At 37.9% G+C, this 19,785-nt stretch overlaps 1 protein-coding gene across 1 annotated transcript; it reads right to left on the bottom strand.

Moving 5' to 3' along the window:
- Positions 1–2,097: 2,097 nt before the first annotated feature.
- LOC137140040 (troponin C, slow skeletal and cardiac muscles-like) lies at positions 2,098–18,058 on the bottom strand. The gene is made up of 6 exons (XM_067528088.1): positions 17,906–18,058; positions 17,164–17,194; positions 16,477–16,623; positions 16,195–16,309; positions 15,896–16,032; positions 2,098–2,464 (listed from the first exon to the last, which is right to left on the bottom strand). The coding sequence occupies exons 1-6, from the start codon at positions 17,927–17,929 to the stop codon at positions 2,433–2,435; spliced, it is 486 nt and encodes a 161-aa protein (XP_067384189.1). The 5' UTR covers positions 17,930–18,058; the 3' UTR covers positions 2,098–2,432.
- Between the last annotated feature and the right edge of the window lie 1,727 nt (positions 18,059–19,785).

Here is a 19,785-nt window from a genome sequence, read left to right as displayed (position 1 = left end):
ACTTCGTTACTGTCCACAGCAACTTCCAATACAATTTGTCAGTTTTTTACTGCAATTGTGCAATCGTCCCATAAATTGTGCCAATGCATCTTCACAACAAAACACTATTAAAGTAAAACTTTCTAATACCTGTCCCATGAACAATGCTTCGGAATGAATTCCATTTCTCACTGTATTAAACTAGAGGTAAGTTTCGCAGATGTCTTACTCACAAGTTCAAAATTTTTAAATTGAGCCCTTTAACTTTAAATATACTCAACAACCAAACCACATCCTTTTTCATTAATCATGACTGCAAATGTGTGGGTATCATTGACCTTTTTGTTCCCCACATGCATATAGATGGGATCCATAAACTCGTCAGGGGACGATGGTCTTTCATGATGTGTTGATGGCTTTAGTCAGACTATCATATATTTGCAGTGCCTCAGTAATAACAGGGCATCAAGTGTATTGGAACTATTTTGCACTGGTGTAGAAAGCTTTAGACTTTCCTTAAGAATACGCTGTGACCATCGCATGGAGAACACAGGGGTTGCCCACTACATGCTGGAGAGAAGAGGATTAAATAGAGGCAGTGTCATTACTAGATACAGCGTCCACAACCAGAGGATAGAACAATTGTGGGCAGAGCTGAATTGAGTTGTATCTTAAACACTTAAGCAATCTCTTTACATTCATGGAAAATGAAGCCATGCTAGATTCCACAGATGAGCTCCATCTTTTTTGTCTTCACTACATCTACTTGCCAAAAGTCGAAAAGGGGGTTGCAGAGTTCGGAAAGTGGAACAACCATGGATTATCTACGCAGGGAGGACAAACCCCTCTCCAACTGTGGCAGAGAGGTGTTCTTAACAGTGCTGAAGCTGGTAACCTAGCAATATTTTTACAGGAAATGAGACATTTGATTTCAGTGAAGACATTCCTCCACAATTAGAGACTGCAAACAATATAGTTGTTCCAGTAAACGACTTTAAAGTCAGTGAAACCGTTATGAACAGGATAGAGATTACAAAACATAGGATTTACTGAAACTGGCAAAATGTGTAACATAACTAGGGCTGGGATGATGGGGACCAAATACAGTGCATATTATTTTACGAGGACCGTTGAGGGCCAAGTTCGATTTGTTGTTCCTTCCTTCAAACATTGGTGACAGGGTGACATAAAAGTTAATTTGCTACAGTTGAGTATGAAATACAATGTAATCTACTTATACATATGCTAAACTTTTGTTAAACATACACTGTTGCCCTCACTTACATTTTTTCTCATAATTAAATACATATACCATCTTCTTTTTCACAAACCATCATCCAAGAATATAATGTGCATATGAATATAGTTATAGTTAGTCTATGTTAGAGAGAGTAGTATTACTTGTAGGAGATTATGATAGTGTAGATAAGAAAGTGTTCTGGGGTGTTTTAAAGAAAATATTAATCTGTGTAAGAGAGTATAATAGTAAAGAAAAGAATGTATAATTGTCAATAAAAAAAAGGCTATAGTAGCATGTGTAAAAGATTATAGTAGTCTACGTGTGAGATTATAATGCTGTGTGAGACTTGGTATGATTTATGGCTCAGGGGTCCTCACATACCATTCCTACATACAGCTGGCTGAATCATCTTGTTATAGTTATACTGCCCTTTATTTTACAATTTGCCATAGACATGCTGCATTAATAAATGTCCTGCAAGAATCTGTTCTCCTTCTCCTTCTTGTACACATTTGTTACTATGCCTATATTTTGGGTTTCTCCCTCTCTGTGCACTGTGTCTCTGACTTTACAGCTGTATGTTTCCCATTTGCAGTTACTGTCCTTACCAACCTGCTCAGTGTTTTTTCTGTTTGTTCTTTCCTTTTCTCTCCCCACTCTACACTCACCTCATCTGGTTGAGGCAAATGGCCAAATGAACTATGCCTGGTTCTATCAGAGTTTTTGTTTTTTCTCTACACTGGGAAGTGTTGGATTCTCTCTAATTTGATAAAGTCTTAACCTCACTATTTGCCTCAATGAATTTTGTTGTCACTTTACACTATATAAATGCATTTTAATTGATATTCAGAATATTTGAAATAAGACAAATAGATACGCAGAGTTTGTTAGATTTTATTTTCATTGGACAAGTTAAATGCCTCCAGGTAAAAGTTAAATTAATAATCAAATGAAAATAATACCAATTTGTAAGTAATCCACATTAGTCTGGACGGTTTGTTGACTATATATATGATCATGTATTATTTGGTTTCAGAACTTGCTGACTGAGTGGCTGGGTATACGAATAACTAACATGAATGGCTGTTGGGGATATCAGCTTGTTGTTTTTATTTTTAAAAACAGACTAAAGGTGGTGGCACGTCTTCAGGATTAGCCATAGATGATGAAGTAACTTCAGAATGCTGCAGTATGAGGCCTCCAGAAGAGTACTTTATTCAACACCTTTCATGAACTCCAGAAACTCTGTCAGAGAGAACACACATAGTTAATATGGATACTGTATATATAGTATACAGTAGACTCTAATTTAAAAAAATTAACTCAAAGTTAAAACTGTTTAAAATGCTTTAAAACTTAAACTGAAAAGTCTGTTTGGTTTTATTTTTCTTTGGATCTAGAACTGGGCAGCACAGTGGCAGAGTAGTAACCGCTTAACAGTTAACCAGATAGTTTACTATACCAATACCAGTTCTAACCAGGTTAGCAACACCAGTATATTACAACAAACAAACAACGTATGGGGGCAACTGTGCCACAGGAGGAGAGAGGTCGAGCACCAATTCCACAGCTGTTGGTTTGATCCCCGACTCCTCCAGTCACACATTAAAAGTGTCCTTGAGCAAGACACTGAACCCCAACTTAGTTGCTCCTGGTGAGCTGGACCAGCTCCCCCATCGCTCTGTTAGTGTGCACATATCATTGCCAATAGTTGAATGAGAAACATTGTAAAAGGCTTTAGGTAAGTGCAGACCTATATATATATATATATATATATATATATATAAGAAATGCAACTGCAAGGTTGCACAAGTCAGTGTCTTCTTGTGCCAGTCCCAAGTCTGGATAAATGCAGAGGGTTGCATCAGGAAGGGCATCCGATGTAAAACACATGCCAAATAAAAATGCAAATCATGACAATGACTTCCATATCGGTCGGAATTCTGGAGTGAATTAGATGAAGTGATTCAGAGCATTCCCAGAGGTGAGAGAGTGGTGATTGGTCAGATTTCAATGGCATGTAGGTAAAGGTAACAGAGGTGATGAGATTGTAATGTGCAGATTTGGTCTTCAGGACAGGAACGCAGAAGGACAGATGGTGGTAGACTTTGCAAAGAGGATGGAAATGGCTGTATTTAACACTTTCTTCCAGATGATGAAGTGTGTCATCTGGAAAGAGGAAAGTGGGGAAGGAGACTTGGTGGTGGAACGAGGAAGTTCAGAAATGTTTACAGAGAAAGAGGTTAGCTAATAAGAAGTGGGACACAGAGGACTGAAGAGAGTAGACAGGAGTACAGAGAGATGCAGCGTAAGGTGAAGGTAGAGGTGGCAAAGGCCAAACAAAGAGCATATGAGGACTTTTATGTTAGGTTGGACACTAAAGAGGGAGAGGTGGATTTGTACAGGTTGGCCAGACAAAGAGATAGAGATGGAAAGGATGTGCAGCAGGTTAGTGTGATTAAAGTTAAGGATGGAAATGTATGGACAGGTCCCAGGAGTGTGATGGGAAGATGGAAGGAGAATTTTGAAGAGTTGATGAATGAGGAAAATGAAAGGGAACGAAGAGTAGAAGAGGTGACTGGTGTGGAGCAGGAAATAGGAAAGATTAGTAAGAGTGAAGTGAGGAGGACGTTGAGGATGAAGAGCAGAAAGGCAGTTGGTCCTGATGACATACCTGTGGAGGTATGGAAGTGACTAAGAGAGGTGGCAGTAGAGTTTCTGACTAGTTTGTTTAACAAGATCTTGGAGAGTGAGAGGATGCTGAGGACTGGAGGAGAAGTGTACTGGTGCCCATTTTTAAGAACAAGGGAGATGTGCAGAGATGTGGCAACTACAGAGGAATAAAGCTCATGAGCCAAACAATAAAGTTGTGGGAAAGAGTAGTGGAAGCTCGGCTAAGGGCAGAGGTGAACATTTGTGAACAGCAATATGGTTTCATGCCTAGAAAGAGTCCAACAGATGCAGTATTTGCTTTGAGGATGCTGATGGAGAAGTTCATATGGAGTTGCATTGTGTCTTCGTAGATTTAGAAAAAGTGTATGACAGGGTGCAGAGAGAGGAGCTGTGGTATTGTATGAGGACGTCTGGAGCGGCAGAGAAGTATGTTAGAGTGATGCAGGACATGTATGAGAGCTGTAAGACCGTGGTGAGGTGCTGTAGGTGTGACAGAGGAGTTCAAGGTGGAGGTGGGTCTGCATCAAGGATCAGCTCTGAGCCCCTTCTTGTTTGCTCTGGTGATGGACAGACTGACAGATGAGGTTAGACAGGAATCTCCATGGACTATGATGTTTGCAGTTGACATTGTGATTTGTAGTGAGAGCAGGGAGCAGGTGGAGGAAAATCTAGAGAGGTGGAGGTCTGCTCTGGAAAACAGAGGAATGAAGCTTAGCCTATAGGCTAAGCCATATAGGCTCCTGTCTTTAAGAAAAGACAGCAGGCAGCGTTGGAGGTAGCAGAGCTTAAGATGTTGAGGTTCTCTTTGGGAGTGACGAGGATGGACAGGATCAGGAATGAGGACATCAGAGGGACAGCTCATGTTAGATGTTTGGGACATAAAGTCAGAGAGGCCAGATTGAGGTGGTATGGACATGTTCAGACGAGAAACTGTGAATATATCGGTAGAAGGATGCTGAGGTTGGAGCTGCCAGGCAGGAGGTCTAGAGGAAGACCAAAGAGGAGATTTATGGATGTAGTGAGAGAGGACATGAAGTTAGTTGGTGTGAGAGAAGAGGATGCAAAGGACAGGGTTAGATGGAGGCACATGATTCGCTGTGGCGACTCCTGAAATGGAACAGCCGTATACACAAAATTATTATAGGCCACTTTAATTTACATATGGATGATAAAAAAAATGCCCCTGTTGTAAATTTCGGAATACAATTAAACTATGTTGTTTTTTTTAGGATGTGAAGATTGTTACTCATAATAAAGGCTATATTTTTTACTTGGTCTTTACACTGGGTATCTCAGTAGATGTTTTAAAAGCAGTTCTTACAGCACAGACCTACACTGTGCTCTTAGGCACGTTTAATAACACCTCTGCTGCATTATTTTCTAATCCCTTTTTAATTGCTTTCTCTGGTACAATAAAAGACATGCCCAGTTTTCCCATGTTGATGATCTGCTCACCTGCTTTAATGACACATGACAGACTGGTTTTGACAATTTAGATCCTTTTAAGCACAGTTGAAAGACCAGTTTTAGATTATACCCCTTCATCAATAATGACATTTGCTAGAGGAAAAGGCACTCCAGTTTGGCTGAAATACAGATGAAAAAGTTGCAAGCTCACTTCATTAATATGAAGGAGCTGATGAATAAACCTAAATGGTCCAAGAGGCCCCAAACCTATTAAGTACTACAAACAAAAAGTAGCAAATATTATATATAATTATTAAGACTAACTATATTTTAAACCAAAATCGTTCTGCAAACTTCTCACTCACTATAGATGATTGTCAACAATTAACAAAATTAACACAAGACCGTCTATCACTACAATTAGGTATTGCTTTGAGCCATATTGTTTTTTTCCATATCTTCCTCTTTCAGTTTTACTCCTATTTTCATACAGGAATTAAACGTATCATCTATTCACTCCTCCTTTGATATCCTGTCACCTAAATTGTTAGCACTTTGCAGCCATTTCAGCCTTTTACAGACAAGAGAAAGACAACCGATTAACATCATAGTACAATGCATAACAGTATTCAAGCCTGGAAAAGATTAAACCATGTACTGCTATTTCAAAATACTTAAAAAAAAGGGACGACATATTTAGAATACTCTAAAGGGATACTCAGCTGGAGAAGGTTGTACTTCATAGTTGAGGTGATCTGCTTTTCAAAACTCAAATCATTATCAAAAATCAGTCCTAGGTTTCCTAGTTGGCTTCAGATTGTGGAGCCAGGGGACTACAACTTTGGTTAAAGGTGAATATAGTAGCTGGGTCACTAAACAGCACACACCCCATTTTGTTTTTAATTAGGATGTAAAAACTTAAGTCAGCCATGTTCTCAAGTCTCTTAAAGTTAAACAATGATTGTAATGACATGCCTCTCATTGCCTTTAAAGGTAAATATATCTGAATGTCATCTGCATAGCAGTGGAAGGAGGAACTGGAACAACTAAGAATAATACCTTTGTTTCCAAACAGTGCCTCAAACAGGATGAGAGGATTTCATGATCCACTGTCATATAGGTATTAAAGCAGTAAAAGCACCAACAAAACAGAATCCCAATGTTAGCCTTATAATATAGGGTTCCTGTAGAATACAGAATTGATTTTAAAATTCTTCTGTTAATCTTCAAGGCACTATGACTTATGACATATTGATGACCTAGTCTTCACTCACAGGGCCCTTCACAATATCTTAGCTGTTCCTAGGACTGCACTCTTGTGGTCACGGATCTCAGATGTTGTTCCTGGGATCTGCTGGACTCATAGCCCGCATTGTTCCCACTACCACAGGGACCAATTGTGCCTTCCACATCTTTCCCAACTCTTCTTTCATCACTTGGTATTTCTTGAGCTTCTTATGTTCCTTCTTCCTGATGTTGTTGTTACTTGGGATTGCTACATCTAACACTACTGCCTTGTTCTTCTGTTTGTCCACCACTAGTCTATCGGGTTGGTTTGCTATTACCAGTCTGTATTTGGAAGTTCCGCAGGATCTTTACTTGGTTATTCTCAACCATCATAGAATTTGACCCAGGGGTGTCAAATTCAAATTCAAAGTGAGCCAAAATTAAAAACTGGGATGAAGTTGCAGGCCAAACTCAATATTTATTGAAAATTTTACTGCAATTGTGCATGTTTTCCCTTCTTTCCAGATACGTAATGTTGAACTTTTTCATGTGGAAACTTTAGTTTTGCTTAAACATTGAATCTGGAACAACCAAAGCTTAATATTATAAACATATGAGAAATTACATTTGAAAGAAAACACACATCAGTGGTATTCGTTTCTTATTATGTCTCTCTCTATCTGTAGCCTTTTGAGTTCCTTTTTAATCTTTTTTCACAGGCCAACTACAAAACAACCAAAAATAAAAACTATCAACAGTCCATGCCTTGGAGTAGAAAACGTGCATAAAGACAACATTCATTCAAGCTCAATTTGCTCAGTTTGCATTCAAGGTATTTTGTTCATTTTCATCAAAGAGAACAGTTGCTCACATAGATATGTGCTGCCAAACATAGACAGCATTTGAGGAGCTTGGGCACAGAGTTGGGGCAGTGTGTCGGGGAGGAAACATTTTTCTGTGAGAGTGACATGTCCTTTGTTTGGGGAAGAGAACACTGAAATCACACAGGAATGTTAAAATAAAATAAAGGTGAAGTATAGCAAATAGAGTACAAGGTGAAAATAGTGTGACTTATTTTGTCCTTGCACGGTGGACTTGCACAGGTAGACTTCTATTCACAAGTTGATCTTCACACAACGAGGACTGAACACAGGCTGTTGCTTCTGCTGATGAAATATGATGTTAACTGCCTACAACTGAAACCTGTGTGCCTTTGTTACATTAAAGGTGTACTTTAAATGTTCACTACGGTGAAACTAAAAACTGCCATAATTCTGCACTTAAGAGACCTCGTAATGGAAAATCCAATTATACATGCAGTAGAAGAGTAACCTCATTCCTCCTCCATCTTTAACTCCTTTTGCAAGCCTTGCTTGAATTTTTTTGCTGTAGAGTGACGGAAACCGCTGCTTTATGACTTTTCTCTCTCTGTATGTGTGTTTGTGTCATAGTAGAGTGACTGCACAGCTGGAGATAAATGAAAGATGTATGCAGCTATTGCAAGCCAGTTGAGCATTTATTACATATCCCTGATTTTCTCTACTAGTTTCCCAAATAAGTGCACTACTTGGATATGTAAGTGCACTAGTTTGCTACTTGGCCCTACTAGCTCAACAAAATTGCTTAATAGTTTACTAGTAACTAGCCAAAAACGTGCAATAGTTAAGCCAAAAATGGTGACGAATTCACTACCTCAAGCCTCTTCTGTCCTACTAGTAAGATATTGAGGCTTACAATCTCTACTAGTAGTTCTAATAAGCTCCAAAACATCCACTGGATCACAAGTTATACATGCTTTTTCTTTATTAGTTGTTATAGTTAGGATTACTAGTGATTAATTACTGAACTAGTATAAGTCAATTATTTCAGTAGTCACACTACTTGAGATGTTTTTAATATTACTATTTAACTATTGAGGCAAAAAAATAGACAAGTAAACAAGTACTACATAGTAGTACTCATATTGTTACTAGTTAACTAGTAAGACCCTAATACGGGGACTGGTCAAAATTTCTGGCGCACTAGTTGACATCTCCATCATACTACTTTGAAAAAACTGTGCACTGGTTGATGTTTGCATTGAGCTAGTTAAATGGTAAAATGTCAGATGTTTTAGTTAACATACATGTCATTTGTAATAATGCTAAACTAAAGTTGATTGACCAATTGATATGATCATTATAAAGCCCTTTTTATTTTAAAATACCTTTCTTTTATACTCTTAATCCCAAGTTCTGATTTTGACTAGTGCCAAGAGTCCTTTTAGGGCTACAAGTGTCACTAGTAAAGCTAGTGCGTCTTGCTCAATGTGCCACTAGTAATGCTAGTATGACTAGTCACTAGTTTGACTGGTGCTACTACTAAAGCTAGTGGCAGTGTCTTAAAAAGCCTAAAGGTGCCTGTTCTGAACTATGATGAGCTACTCTATTTAGCAGCATTTTTTTGTATGGCGTGTTATTTTAGTTTTTATACCATGACTAAAACATTTTGTTAGAATAAATGACAATTTTTTTAGGCTACAGTATATTATCTGTATGATTTTAAAATAAAACATATCTAAATCTATACAGTTTGGCATTGCCATTGCATTTTGCAGTATAGTATTTTTATTTACAAAACTTTAATTGCCACTGCTGTGGGCCTTTATTTTAAAGTATATAGTGGCTATTTATATATAGAATATTTTTATTTGCTGAAGACAGACAATTATTACATTAGTTTCACAGTTAAAAAGGCAAAAAAAGTATAAATATATTGCACATTGTCAATGCAGTATCTATTTTTATTATTGTTAAGAGAAATTTATTAAATTATTTATTATTATTAAATCGTTCAAACTTGCAGCTGGCAGTTCACAACAGTGACAGCTTACAAGGCTTTATAGGGTTAAATTTCCTGCCTCCTCATTTGTATTTAGCATTTTGGCTCTTTTTAGTTAGCTAGTACATGTTTTCAGCCTTACTAGCTTAGTAGTCAGGTCAAATGTCAGTCACTAGTGTAACTTGTGGACGACTTGCACCTTACTAATTTAACTAGAAAGCATCTTGGACCTTACTAATTAACTAATATGATGAAGATGTCTGTCACCAGTTAACAAGTCAATGTTGTGGATCTTACTAGCACTACTAGTAAAGATGTTCAGACTCACTGGTTAACTAGTAAGGTCAAACATGCTTCAACTAGTTAACTAGTAAGGTTTTTGGAATTCATTTTTGTTGTAATTAGTAAGCATTTTTGTTCAACTAGTAGGACCAAGTGGTTGGACACTAGTGGGCAACCACTAGTCAGATATTGAATGATTTAGTGCTTAGTACAGATAAAGTCATTATAGTGACTGACTTTAACATTCATGTAGATGCTGACAGTAACGGCCTCAGCATTCAGCACTCCACTTAATTCATTGTTGGATTCAATTGGTTTTTCCCAAAATGTAAATAAACCCACTCACTGTTTTAGTCACACCTTTGACATTATCCTTATGTATGGAATTTAAACGGATAATTTAACAATATTTCCACACAAGTCTCTTCTCTCTGACCAATTTCTAATACATTTTCTAAACATTTTAATTTACAATAATGGACTATACAGCAGTTAGGGAAAAAATCCACTATAGCAGCTGCTTAAGTAAAAAATCTGTAAACAAATTTAAAGAAATAATTATTGCATCATTTGCTTCACCACATGCCGATACAATAGTAGCTACCTTTATGTTACTCCTGCACAAGTTGAATATCTTGGTGACAATTCTGCAGCTTCACTACATACAATACTTGATAGTGTTAGAAAGGAAGTGGCGTTCCAGAAATATTGAAAAATCTCATTTAGCCTGGTAAAACTGTTTAAAAATATACATAAAAGCTGTCAGTGATGCCAGAACAACATATTATTCATCATTAATAGAAGAAAACAAGAACAACCCCTCGTTTCTGTTCAGCACTGTAGTCAGGCTGACTAAGAGCCTTAGTTTTGTTGAGCCTAGTTTTCCCTTAACTCTGAGCAGCAATGACTTCATGACCGTCTTTATGAATAAAATTGTAGCTATTAGAGAAAGAATTCACCAGATCCATCCCCCAAATATTACAGATCTTTACGTACAACAGTGCTAGAATCATCAATAAGGCCCCAATCCCTCTAAGACTGCTTTTTACCCATAGATCTCTCTGAGCTAACTTCAATTATTACCTCATCTAAACCAGCAACCTGTCTGCTAGACTCTATTCGAACTAGACTGTTCAAGGAAGCTTTACCCTTAATAGATACATTCATATTAGATATCATCAATCTATCTTTAGAAACAGGCTATGTACCACAGGCCTATAAGGTAGCTGTAATTAAACCATTACTTAAAAAACCCTGTCTTGACCCAGGTGTTTTAGCCAATTACAGACCAATATATAATCTCCCCTTTATTTCTAAAATAATTGAAAAAGTAGTTGCAAAAGAATTATGTGATCACCTTCAAAGAAATAATTAGTATGAAGACGTTCAGTCAGGATTTTCAGTTGGGGGTTCATCATGGTAAATGGTAAATGTTCTGCACTTATATAGCGCTTTTCTACCTATTGGCACTCAAAGCGCTTTACACTGCATCTTATTCACCCACTCACACTCACAATCACACACACATTCATACACCGATGGGGGAGCTGCCATGCAGCTGGCCAACACTCACCGGGAGCAACTAAGTTGGGGTTCAGTCTCTTGCTCAAGGACACTTCGACATGTGAACGGAGAAGCCGGGGATTGAACCAACAACTGAGAGATTAGTGGACAACCGCTCTACCTTCCTGTGCCTCAGTCGTGCAGAAACAGCACTGGTAAAAGTCACCAACAATCTTCTCTTGGCATCAGATAATGGTCTAATACTTGACATTTTATTACGAAGACTGGAACACAAAATTGGGATTAAAGGAACTGCACTAGGTTAGTTTAAATCTCATCTATCTGATATCGTTTAATTTGTTCATGTTAATGATGAATCCTCCATGTACATGGAGATTAGCTACAGAGTTCCACAAGGCTCTGTGCTAGGACCAATACTTTTTACATTATATATATCTCCTTTAGGCAACATTATTAGAAAACACTCCATAAATGTCCATTGCTATGCTGATGATACCCAGCTAAATTTATCTATGGAACCAGATGAAAATAAATAAATCAGTTAATAAGTCTGGCCACCAGTACCACTGCAAGGAACCTAGGACTTATTTTTGACAAGGATTTGTCCTTTATCTCACATATAAAACAAATCTCTAACAGCCTTCATCTCCCTAAGGGACATTGCCAAAATTAGGAGCGTCCTGTCTTAAAGTGATGCCGAAAAACTATTCTAATGCATTTGTTACCTCTAGGTTGGACTACTGTAATTCCCTACTTTATTGTTGTCCCAGTAACTCCCTAAAGAGCCTGCAATTAATCCAAAATGCTGCAGCAAGAGTGCTGACTGGAACTAGCAAGAGAGATCATATTTCACCTTTACTAGCTTCTCTCCATTGGCTTCCCATTAAATTTAGAATAGAATTTCAAACCCTGCTTCTTACATATAAAGCTCTGAATGGTCAGGCTCCATCATATATAGAAGACCTGATAGAACCATATCATCCCAGTAGACCACTTCGCTCTCAGAATGCAGGCCTACTTGTGGTTCCCAGAATTTCCAAAGGTAGAATGGGAGGCAGAGCCTTTAGCTATCAAGCTCCTTTCCTGTGGAACCAGCTCCCAGATTTGGGAATCAGAAACCCTCTCTACTTTGAAATCTAGGCTTAAAACCTTCCTCTTTGATAATAGCTTATACTTAGTATAAGCTATAGGCCTAGACTGCTGGCGGACCCCCCCTCCTCCTTTCATTCTCCTCTCCTCTCACCCCACAATTGTCACTACTGTATAACATGAAATTAATTCTGTGTGTTTTCTCTCATGGTTGTCTCTCTCTTTCTCTGTCTCCCTCTCTGTCCCTTTCTGCAGGTGTCCCTGGCTTTAATGCTATGTGTTTTCCAGTGTGCAGCTACTGGTTCTACCGACTGCCCAATGTTTTGTTGTTGCTTTTGTTGCGCTTTTATTTTCTCTCTTCACTTCCCACTCACCCCAACTGGTGAAGGCAGATGGCCGTCCACCCTGAGCTTGCTTCTGGTGGAGGTTTCTTCCGTTAAACGGAATTTTTCCTCTCCACTGTTGCCCAGGGCTTGCTCAAGGTGGAGTTGTTGGGTTCATCTATATACATCTTTATAGTCTTGACTTTCTTCTGTAAAGTGCCTTGAGATGACTTTGTTGTGAATTGGCGCCATATAAATAAAGTTGAATTGAATACAATGTGCAATTTGCAAATAGATTATCTACTTATATTAATTTATGCATTTATTGCATAAATTGCATTTAATACTATTTATATTTCTTTTTATCTATGTATTATTTCTACATTTAGTTATATAATCATTTATTTACTTCTAATTATTACAACTTTTAATATTTTTGTGTGGATATGCTGTCTATGTCACCCATGCATAAATTCACTTCTGATCCCGTTTGGCCTATTTATTTCTTCTTCTATACATTTGTGTGTACAAACTACACCACCGCCACCCCAAGTAGTCACTTAGTGCTAAAAGAACAACCTACAGCTCAACACATCAAAACCACTGGAACTTATCAATAATTTCTCCCGTATGCTCCTATCTACATTTTTAATCAACCAATAACCATCATGGACTCAAATTCTTAGGCACACACATCACTAATAATCTCAAATGTGAATTGCATTCTGATTATATCTAAAAAAATGTCAATAAAAGATTCAAAGTCATACATAACATTTTCCTCCAATTATACACAAATAATTGAAATAATTGAAAGTATACTCACCTCTTCAATAACTGGTAACTGGTCTGGTACAGTAATTTGGACTCTCATTCACATAAAAAACTATAGTGCATAATAGACAAATCTTTAAAATCTTTTAACCCTAAAATAACACTCCCAATCATAGATACACTATACTTCACATCCATAACACAACAAACATCAACAAAAATCACCTTTTACCCCTCTCACCCCATTCATCTCTTCACACTGATGCCCTCTGGGAGGAGCTACAGGTCCTTACCTGCCAGATCAAAAAGGCTACAGCAGAGGTTTCAATTCATCTGCTATAAGGACAATAAACCGGGTCATGAGCTGAAAACAACCTGCCCTTAACTATGTTTGGATGTATATTTGTCTGTGATTATTGTCTGAATTGTTTGTATGGGATTGTTATTGTTGCCTTATTTGTTTCCCTGACACAGTCGATGTGAGCTTTGACATGCTGTACCAAAAGCAAGACTAACTAGTCTGAAACAACAACTACAAACATCCTTCCAGTTCTCCAATCTTCCAAAAAAGCATGCTTAAGAGTTTGCCGAGTTAATTATTTATGAGTTTTTTTATTTGACAGTCTCAGTTTTTGGTACACTGAGGACCATTTTTATAAACAAACTGCAAAAAACTTTTATAGGTCTGTATATCATCACAGTAGCTGCTTTCGGCAATCGGATGAATTTTTTAGACAGTGCAGTTACTGTGCTTGTTGTTTTCACTAACTACTATTATTATTTTCATTATTGTCATTATTATTGACTGCAATAACCTTTTGCTGCAATTATAGCTGCAAGTCATTTGGGGTATGATCTCTACCAGGTTTGCACATCTAGAGACTAAAACATTTGCTCATTCTCCTTTGCAAAATGGCTGTATTTTTAGGGTCATTGTCTTGCTGGAAGGTGAACCTCCTCTCCAGTCTCAGGTTTTCTTCAAAGATTGCATCGTATTTGGCTCCATCCATCTTCTCATCAACTCTGAACAGCTTTCCTGTCCTTGCTAAAGAAAAGTATCCCCACACCATGATGCTGCCACCACCATGTTTCATGATGGAGATGCTGTGTTCAGGGTGTGCAGTCTTAGGTTTCTGCCACACATAGCATTTTGCATTTAGGCCAAAAAGTTACATTTTCTTCACATCCGACCAGAGCACCTTCTTCCACATGTTGCCTTCCCACATGGCTTGTCACAAAGTGCAAAAAGGACTTCTCATGTCTTTCTTTCAACAATGGCTTCCTTCTTGCCACTGCTTAATAAAGGCCAGATTTGTGGAGTTGCATGACTAGTAGTTGTCCTGTGGACAGATTCTCCAACCTGAACTGGGGATCTCTGCAGCTCATCAAGAGTTACCATGGGCATCTTCGCTCCTTCTTTGATTAATGCTCTCCTTGCCCGGCCTGTCAGTTTAGGTGGACGGCCATGTCTTGGTAGGTTTGGAGGCATTACTCCATACATTTTTGCATGATAGATTGTACAGTGCTCCATGAGTTGTTAAAATTTTTTATAACCTGGTGTCCTTGGACTTCATGATGCTGTTTGTTCATTAATGTTCTCTAACAAACCTCTGAGGGCTTCAGAGAACAGCTGTATTACATTACTATGTGTATTACAAATTACACACAAGTGGACTCTATTTGCTAATTAGGTGATTTACGAAAGCAATTGGTTTCACTGGATTGTAGTTAAGGGTATTAGAGTAAAGGGGGCTTGTCAAGCCTACATGTACACAAATCCATGCCACACTCTTCATATATTTATTTGAAATAAATTTTGAAAACCATTTATCATTTTCCTTTAATTTCACAATTATGTGTCACTTTGTCTTAGTCTATCACATAAAATCCTAATAAAATACATTTACTTTGTCCTTGTAATGTGACAAAATGTAAAAAATTCTACGGGGTATGAATACTTCTTTAAAGCATTGTAGGTGTTCAGGTTATGCCAGCTTGGGGAGCTGTGGCAGGCTGACTATGATTACAAACTCCATAGTGTGATCAAGACAACATAATCTGAACTGAAGATTCCTTTAAAGTCATCATCTGGAGGCACTTTTCAACTAAAAATAGAGCGATATTTTAATATAGGGAAGTCAGAAAAAAACGTAATGCCATTTATGTACACGTACTACCCTAACTAGAACCTGTCAGAAGTTAGGTTTTTCACTGCTTTTGTTAGATGTGTCATTTCTTTCTTAACGTCTGTATGTGTCCCCCCAGTTCTCCTCCCCGCCAGCTGAGGCTTCCCACCACTCAGTTCCACCTCAGTCTGTCTCCAGTCCCTGATTTCCCTATTCTCGTTCGTTTTCCCGACCACCAGTATCGTACTGGAATTGTATCGGTATCGATGAAAAAGTACTATAAACTTAGGTTTATAGTATTTTATCAAAAGCAAAAATGTTGGTATCGCCCATCACAAATTTTTCTTGCAAACTTTAATTGTTTAATCTTGGAATATGAATGCTGTAGGACTTACAACTGTTGTGTACTAATAATGGTTGGATTTTCATACCATCATAATCAATTTTGCCATCGTTGTTTTTGTCTCCATCCTTCATCAGTTCCTCTATGTCATCTTCAGTGATGGGCTCTCCAGTGGACCCAAGCATGGTCTTCAGTTCTTCTAAGTCTATATAGCCATCTCCATTCCTCAACACAGGATAAAGGAATCAGTATTATAGTCTGGAACATCTTAACAAATTATTATTTTTTGCACTACACTATGCTGAGTTGTTTTTGTAAATTTGTGCCATTTAAGTTTGGTGAGGGATTGTATATTTATTCAACAGAAATATCAGTTTGAAAGCCTACTTGTCAAACATGCGGAAAAGTTCAGCCAACTCCTCTTCTGATTTTCCTTTGCTTTCCTCCTTCATGCAGCGAACCATCATTACCAAAAACTCATCAAAGTCTACTGTGCCACTGCCTGTGAACATGTACAGTGAAATTATAAAAAATAAGTATCCTCTTAGTTAAGTTATTTAACTTCTCAAATCCAGTTCCCTCTAAAATAAAATCTGCTTTAGGAATAAAACAATTTTAGTACACCCAATGACAGACAATGAAGTCACTGCCTTAGTAATGCAGACATACCATCCTCATCCACCTCATCAATCATCTCCTGTAACTCTTCGGGGGTGGGATTCTGTCCCAGCATTCTCATCACCTTCCCCAACTCTTTGGTGCTGATGCAGCCATCTGCTGCATCCTGGATAAAAATGTCAAATGCAGCCTTGAACTCTAGAAGAGACACAGCAACTGTTAAAAGTTTGACAAGGAGATAAGTGTTTAATATATGACTACAAAACCATCCAACATATACCACCAAGGATTACTGACTAAAATCCACACCAAACAATTGAAAAACTAAGGGCAGTCAAGTCCTAACTAGTTTACAATTCTTTGTGATTTCATAACAGATTAATGGACATAAGAATGATTGCAAAAGAAGAAGAATGAACAGCATTAAAACTATTCCTTAATCTTTGGAAACTTTACTTTTACAATTTCTTAAAAGTAAATGATTGGTACATTTAATGTCTATTTTAATAATCTATTTTATGTATTTCACTTTAATCAATATTAAGCTACAAATTTCTTTTTCAGAGACATCCTTGAAACTAGTAATTATTAATTGAAGTATGTAGAAATTACATCTCCTTGAAAGCCATTGTAGTGTTCCTTGTTTAATGCTGCATGATATTTTTTTAATTGAGTCATATAGAGAAGATAGTAACAATATACAATAGTGAATTGTCTGCTTAGTAGTAGTTTACTCACCATTTTTCTGTTCCTCTGTTAAGTTCTCAACCTGAAAGGAAAGAAAATCAAAATTAAATCAAGACTTTTTTAAACACAGTTAAACTCAGCAACATTACACATCCTCTCCAGTATGTGCTGCCCTTAGTGTAGCAGGGCTGCAATGTCACACTTACTATTTTTGGTTGGGTGGGCAAATGCCATTGTAGCCCATTTGTTTTATTAGCCCTCAGCTGTCCTGTCTCTCACCCCCCCAACCCCCCCAACCCCAAAACTATATTTTTTGTTTTGCTGTAATCCACAGAAGGATCCTTTAGTCACAGCAACTGGTCACGCTATGTTCTCTGTGGGCTTGTCAAACCTACATGTACACAATTTGAAGAAACACAAGGAATCTTGTTTTTTGTGTGGACAAACATACTACTTATACTTTTGTAAAAGACATTATATAATTGATCTTTACAGAAAGTTACACTATGAACCCTATTTGTTGGCTGGAATGTTTGTTTTGAAGGTTAGGTTTTTGCTATAGTGCTTCTATTCAATGATAACTGAACTTGACAATAGAAAAATACACATTAAGTTACTGTGGTAAATTTGATCAAAAACATGCCACTAAAGACTGCCCATTTCATGCATATGACACTGTGTGTTGAAGCACATCATGGATTTGTTCCAGGATTTTCTGAAGTTCCATCGAAGACATGTTTCATCAAATAGAGAAAAAACACTTCATTTTATACTTGCCGTTGATTGTACTCACCGCTGCTTTATATACGTCATCCATTGCTTTTAGTCTGTTCCTGCCTTTGACACACCACTACAGTCACTGCTTTCAGACGGAGAACAAATACTGGCCTTGATGCTTGATCTTTATTGTTGGAGAAGTGTGGCACAAAAAAAGCTCTTGACCAATCCCACAAAATCAAAGGGTCATAGAGGGAGGAGTGGCAAAGAGTGACAAAGAGAAATCTATAAATAGGACATCCAACAATAGTAAAAATGTGACGGCAACAGCTTGTAAGTAATGACTTACGAGGGTAATGAAATACCTCCTATAAGTCTTTGATGTAAGCAGAAATTTACAGGAGGCATTGCTGTTTCCCTTGTAAGTCATTACTGCTGTTGCTGTCAATTTCACTATTGTTGGATGGCTTGTGTTTATAGATTTCTCCTCGCCTGTTTTTTTTGAGATACACTAATTTTTTAAAACAGGTCTGACAGCATATCTAAATAGGACAAACACACCTCTCCATTTTCTGCATCAACCTGCCAGGGGATTTAAAATGTGTCATTTTACCTTTTTGTGCTCTTAAAGAATACAGCTTGTGCTTCCTTTTTGGGTCTCTGCCCCTAGGAACAGTCAGGCTGAGAAAAGCGTGGATCCTACCTACTTCTAGCTCAACCAGTCTCTCCACTATACAGTTTCCTCACCTAGAGTTTGAAGACAGGGACACTATGGGTCAATGTCCTGCTCCTAATTGAGCATTTCAAACACAATCTGATAACAGAGTCTGATAACTGGGGCTACTTATACAAGCTGGACTACAGCACAGAGGCCACCAAAGCCATCAAGCATTCACAGCTGGCCAGCAAAGATAAACTGCTGAAAGCTGCAACAGCTAGTGTTGTCTCTGTGGTAACTGTGCACTGCTGGCTTTTAATATGGCTTTATTATATTAACTTGTGTTTGCATTTCTAGCTTTAGTTTGTGCTGTTACCTCTTCTTGGCAGAAAACAGTAACTTAAATGTTAGAGTGAGAGGGTAGTTGGTCTTTCAGCATTAGGAGAACTGAACACATTTAAGGTGGAAATAAATGATTATCAATATAAAGAAAGATCATGCTTTTGTAATATGTACACTTGAGTATTGTTCTTTTCTTTTTAATCACATTAGAATTTTGTAGCAACCAGGCAGACTACCTGTACAAGGAATGTATGTTTATGCTTTTCTTCGGAAAGCACCTAATCTCCACTTTAAAATGATTTTAAATTATACACCTCGTTTTGAAAATTGATTATTTGTTCTATGTTTGTCTGCCACCTTCATATTGCTGCCCTAGCAAACCACAGCATAGAAGATGGAGCTGGCTACCACAGACTCATTAGTCATAGAAAATAAAGCCTGCGGTTTTCCTGTATATTGATGCTGCAATAACTGACTAGTCCAGTTTATTGTACAGGTGGACACCATACAATATTTTTACTCCGAAACTACTTCCACCGCCTCTCCCTCTATGGAAAGATGATTGACAGGAATCCCTTCCTGAAGTATATACCACCAGTTCCTTTGTTTTACTGATGTTAAGCTGGACATTGTTGTGCATAACAAAACTGTCCAGCACTGAACACCACTGATTGATTCTCCTTGACATCACCAACCTGCATACATCTAACAACCGCAGAGTCATCATAAAACTTCTGAAGGTGGCAGGGCTCTGAGTTGTACCTGAAGTCAGAGGTATCCAGGGTGAAAGGGAGATATAACTGTCCCTCGGGGACCGAGCGTCACATGCATTGTCCAGAGGCATGTGAGAACTCTGTGGCCATATATTACGGACAGAGGCCCACCGCCAACAGTTTCTTTCACAGTAAAATGACCAGTATGACACCACCTGTTGTGGATTTACATGACCAGGTCCC

This window comes from Channa argus, chromosome 13, assembly GCF_033026475.1.
Source record: "Channa argus isolate prfri chromosome 13, Channa argus male v1.0, whole genome shotgun sequence".
NCBI lineage: Eukaryota > Metazoa > Chordata > Actinopteri > Anabantiformes > Channidae > Channa > Channa argus.
The sequence above is the reverse complement of the archived record's forward strand: the minus strand, read 5'-3'. Positions and strand labels throughout refer to the sequence as shown.

Bases quoted from the DNA above. Each gene is read 5' to 3' on its own strand.
- LOC137140040 (XM_067528088.1), bottom strand. From the start codon at position 17,929: ATGGATGACGTATATAAAGCAGCG. The intron at 17,195-17,905 runs GTGAGTACAATC...CTTTCCTTTCAG, and splicing joins ATGACGTATATAAAGCAGCG to GTTGAGAACTTAACAGAGGA. The intron at 16,624-17,163 runs GTGAGTAAACTA...TGTCTCTTCTAG, and splicing joins AACAGAGGAACAGAAAAATG to AGTTCAAGGCTGCATTTGAC.